The sequence below is a fragment of the Musca autumnalis genome, unplaced genomic scaffold (genome assembly GCF_047663935.1).
Source record: "Musca autumnalis isolate F117 unplaced genomic scaffold, ASM4766393v1 scaffold_5, whole genome shotgun sequence".
NCBI classification, from domain to species: domain Eukaryota; kingdom Metazoa; phylum Arthropoda; class Insecta; order Diptera; family Muscidae; genus Musca; species Musca autumnalis.
In genome coordinates this window covers 92,521,305-92,526,333 of record NW_027412088.1, presented here as the reverse complement: position 1 = coordinate 92,526,333, position 5,029 = coordinate 92,521,305, and the positions used below count along the sequence as shown (strand labels likewise).

Below are 5,029 nucleotides of genomic sequence, written 5' to 3'. Positions count from 1 at the left end.
AAACACTGATGTTGAATGAATTTGATAGAAATTTCTGGCATTTCACTCATTTTAATTGTATGATTTTCCCATCTGGCAACGCAACTACAATTGAGTTGCAATCCATAATCGACCCCTTAGACATTTATTTTCCCTTTGCAGTTGAAGTGGATTATATTACGCTGTTCAAATTTGGAAAAGTGTTCAAAAGCATGATAAGAAACAAATTGTTTTGTACAAAAAAGGTACAGCAGTTTATTGCAATTTGAAAAACAAAAATCATTTTTCAAAACAAAATTTGATTGCTTGCAGTATAAAAACAGGATATTTTAAAAATAATTCGGAAGAAAGATGTGTTAACAAGAAAAAGCGTAAGGCACATGGTTTAAGGGGTTTTGTTCAGTAGTATCTTGCTAAACCAAACGATCAGCAGTGTGGTGAGCTACGGCTCCCACACTCTTTGCCGTCGGCAAGGAATGTTTGCCTGCAGTCTTTAAGGATCCATCAAGCCAATAATCAACGCCAACTGCAAAATGTTGGGAGAAATAATAAGGAGAGAATTAACAAAAAATTGCAAAAAATTCTTTAAACAGAAATTATATTTCTTTTTTATTAGTTTAGTTTTGTTTGAACAAAAAACGTAGACAGCATTTAAGGAAAATTTTTGTATTTTTAAACAGTAACTTTTTTATTTGTTTGTTTTCAAGTAGACTTTTGCCAAATTGCTAAGCAGAGGGCGAAATGAGAATATGGTAATAAAAATTATTCATTGTTCGCTGTGAAGCATTTGGTTTACAAAAGCTACTCAACTATTGTTTAACAATTTGTGTGTGTATATGTGGTTTCCTTTTCTTAACTTAAAAACTACATGACGAAATTATACATTTTTTATATCCATAGATTCTGGGAGAAGCTGCTACTAGACTGTAGTTATAGTTTTCATTCTTCCATATACATGGATGTTGCATTAAAACAATAAAAAATATAATAATAAATGTAAAAGTTATTTTATAGATGAAATTAACAAAAAAGTGATTCGAAATGAATAAAACTGAATGGCTCATCAAATGCATTGCGTAAAAGTTCTTGTTAGTGTTGCTGCTGCTGTTGATAACGTGGATGATGGTATATATCCCCGGGTAAAGCTAAATATCAACATTTGGGAGTTTTTTTAAAGATAGCAGAGAAATTCATATTCGCAAAGAAAAGTAGAAAAAAATACAAAAATGGGAGAGATAGAGAAAATACAAGTAAATTTTTCATTTACATCTCTGTAAACACTGGTTTCATTTAAATTCATTTAGGGATGAATAGGTACCATTAATTTGGGGTGGTACCTAATATCAAATGCAATATGACACGGCCAGCCAATATTTTAATAAATTTTGTTCTTTTTGTTTCATTGACACTTTTTTGTTAATCTTTTGTTTTTAACACATGGTGTTTGGTTAAGATATTTTTGTTTATTTTTTAGTTGATGGAGTTGTTGAAACGTTTATTTACTTTTGTAAACTTTCTCGGTCATGTCATCAAAGCCGGAATCTTGGATGTTCAACATCAAGCTATCAGCCGAGAGGTAGACCTTGTTCTGTGAGGTAGCAATCTGCAAAATTTTGATTAAAAATAGTTAAATTTAGAAGTAAGATAGAGGAATAAATGAATTTTCATGTAACTTACGGTTCTAGCTATGCTTTGAGCAGCACGGATTTTACGCAATTTCAAGTAGGCGGGATTTGTTTTAACAGCCAGACCTAAGTAAACTTTGCAGTTAAGAAAACCATTTGTTCTTTTTGGCAGTATAAATGTTTGGAGTTTTAGAGATATAGATAAAATAAGAATATGTGTATGGGTAATGGTAAATTTAGATTAGTGCAGAGGGTTTCAATGTGGACACCTAATGATAGGCCAAAGAAGAAAACCTCATAAAAATAATAAAGAAATAAAAAATTCAACAGGAAAAAAATACAAAAAAAAAAAAAATAAAGAAATCACGGACATATATTGGCAATTTTTATAACCGCGCGGTTGTTGAACACTTAGTCCCTAATCAAATGTGCTTTCTTGAAGACATAAATAAGTAAAGAACAAACAAATATAAGTCAGCTATGCCGACAGAGATTTACCCTCAATCTCTGACCAAAAGAAAAGTAAACACAACACTTCTGACGTCTCTAGGGGTTTTTGGAGTTTTTGGGCCAATTTCTCAGGAGGTATGGAGTTGCCCCTGGAAAAAATTGTACCGTCGCAACTAGGGCCGCATACACAACAATCTGCCAAAAATTTAAAAACGATCCCAGACGAATTCTTCAACTACAATCTTTCCAAACTGGGAGGTATATGAAAGATTGCCCCGATATAGTCAATACGCGTGTCTGTAAGAAATAACACGATGTACAACGTTTGGAACAAACGATCCCAGACAATTCCTTAAACAGCACACTTTTTAAAGCGAAAAATTTTGAACTTTTGCGGGGGAGGTATCGGAAGGAGTGGACCGATATGGCCTTTCCTCGAACTTAAACTATGGGGGTTATCATGAATGAAATTTCCCCGTGACTTTTGTTTTTTCGCCGTTGCAACTTAAGGGAGAAAGTGAAAACTTTCACGGGGAATTGCCGTTCATGATAACCCCCTATGTTTTAACAAAATATTACTACACAAAAATTTGAACCAAATTTGATCGGTTCGAGAGTTATCGTGCACACCAGTCGCAGACAGACGGGCATGGTTAAATTAAGTGAAAACTTTCACGGGGAATTGCCGTTCATGATAACCCCCTATGTTTTAACAAAATATTACTACACAAAAATTTGAACCAAATTTGATCGGTTCGAGAGTTATCGTGCACACCAGTCGCAGACAGACGGGCATGGTTAAATTAACTCTCTTTAGCCTTAAAGCTGAGGGTATAAAAACAGAGAAACAAAAAATTGGGCCTGAAGGTAGGTCACCATAATGTGATGAACGAACAGAATGAAACGTGTTTGGCTTTGCGAGGGAAAGATCAATGGTTTTATAATGATGTGTGAACCGAAAAAAGGAAGTTATTGTAGAAGCATGTGTTGTTACAGCATTTGAATGATCTGGGATGAAAGTAATTGGCCAAGTTAGTTTGCTGAACTGTGAATCAATTTGGAAAAAGTGACTAAAACCTGCAAAATACTTTTTGGCAAAGTTTTCCATCATCCGAGAACTAAAAATATCCCATTTCATCGAGAGCATCAATTCACTTTATATAATTTCTTCGAAAGATTATGATGGGGATCAACGTTGCACATGTCATACGAAGACACTCAACGTGTTTACCTTTGGCGTTTTAAAACTTGTAAATCTAAATTTACCATACCCACCAATTATGTTCTTAATAAACGTAAAAATGTTTTGAAAAGGATATCATTTTAGCTGCTTCAGCTTCACCCTCAGCTTGGACAATCTTTTGTTGTTTTTCTTGTTTGGCGCGTTCAACGAAGAACACAGCACGTTGGGCCTCCTGTTGGGCAACCTGTTTAGCTTCAACAGCGGCGGTATATTCCTTGCCGAAACTTAATTCTGTTAAAGAAACATCATCCAAGATAATGTTGAAGTCACGGGCACGTTCCATCAATTCTTTGCGGATCAAAAGAGAAACCTACAACAAATTTAAAACACAAATTATTCCATTTAAAAATAAAAGCATATTCAATTCACAACTCACTTGGGCACGCTGTGTAATCAATTGGGAAGCATTGAATTTAGCCACCACACCCTTCAAAACTTCATTACAGATGGAGGGTAAAACTTTTTCATCATAATCCAAACCCAATTGACGATGGACTATGGGAAGACGAGATGAATCGGGACGTGAAAGGACACGCAATGAAATGTTAACCATTTGCAAATCCTTGGAACCAGTGGGTGAAGAGATTTTACGGGGACGAGAACGGATATCATAGATGATGGGATATTGGAACCATGGAATGCGGAAATGTAAACCTTCGGAGTAGATATCACTTTGAATACCACCAAGTCTGCTAAAGATAATGGCACGATGACCACCATCAACTAAAAAGGGAGAAAACATAAACAAATATTTAAGGTAAACACACAATACATGGTAATAGAACCCAATAATACTCAAGAGGCGGCATTTTGGTATATGGGTTTAAAGGTTATGCAACCGGCCTCATATTCAACACTCCCAAACACGAAATTTCATGACAGAATTTGTACATACAAATACTAATTTTCCTATTACTTAAACACATTTAGTAAGATTTTACTTTCATCTTTGTATAATTATCAGCATTTGATGTTTTGCAACATCACGTTGTTATTATGAAATTTACCGACAATTATCGGTAACATCTTTGCATGCACTTACACACATTTGAGGTTAGGTTATCACTTTAATGTTTTCCCGAATTACAACATTCTAAAACACTTTTCTGGAAACTTTGGACACATATTATGGAACTCACCGGTATACAATGATTGATTGATACCATAGGCAGCAGCTCCAACAGCGGCCAAAAGTTTAAGACCGGTGGTCAAGCCTGGTGGACCACCTTTGCCAAATTTACCAGCCAAATCGTTCAATTTGCTTTGAGCCATTCCTACACAAAATACCAGCACACAAATGAAAGTAAACAAATTAAATTATTAGGGAGTAATTTCACAATATTTTTTTATATTATTACTTTATTCTTAAAATAAATGCAATTCTATGCGAGTTACAAACGAAGAAAACCCGATTAAACACACTCGTCTCAAATGAATGACAATTACTTCGATTCTTCACACTAATCGTTCTTGTGTGGTAATCGACTTTGTTTTATCGACATAGAATGCTATCGGCCGTTGGAAATATTGGCATGCTTTACACACTGCAACTTTTAATACTGAAGTAGAAATGACAACAACTGATGAAAGTGTGTGTCACTCCATTATGGGTACTTTACACGATATGTTTTTTGCATATGAGTTGTCACTTCTCCCATACAAAATATATATGCAAAGTGACAACTCATTTGTAAAAAATATATCGTGTAAAGTACACATTTGCTTTGTTCCA

At 34.7% G+C, this 5,029-nt stretch overlaps 1 protein-coding gene across 2 annotated transcripts; it reads right to left on the bottom strand.

Moving 5' to 3' along the window:
• Positions 1-206: 206 nt before the first annotated feature.
• Positions 207-4,771, bottom strand: Phb2 (prohibitin 2). 2 transcript variants are annotated; one of them, XM_073955839.1, is made up of 7 exons: positions 4,656-4,771; positions 4,437-4,571; positions 3,674-4,020; positions 3,374-3,607; positions 1,657-1,734; positions 1,483-1,582; positions 207-505 (listed from the first exon to the last, which is right to left on the bottom strand). In XM_073955839.1, exons 2-7 carry the CDS (start codon positions 4,567-4,569, stop codon positions 393-395), a joined length of 1,005 nt encoding a protein of 334 aa, XP_073811940.1. In that variant the 5' UTR covers positions 4,570-4,571; positions 4,656-4,771; the 3' UTR covers positions 207-392. The 2 variants fall into 2 exon arrangements, with proteins under 2 accessions (XP_073811940.1, XP_073811941.1); XM_073955840.1 differs by lacking the exon at positions 207-505 and adding an exon at positions 561-1,124.
• Positions 4,772-5,029: the final 258 nt, after the last annotated feature.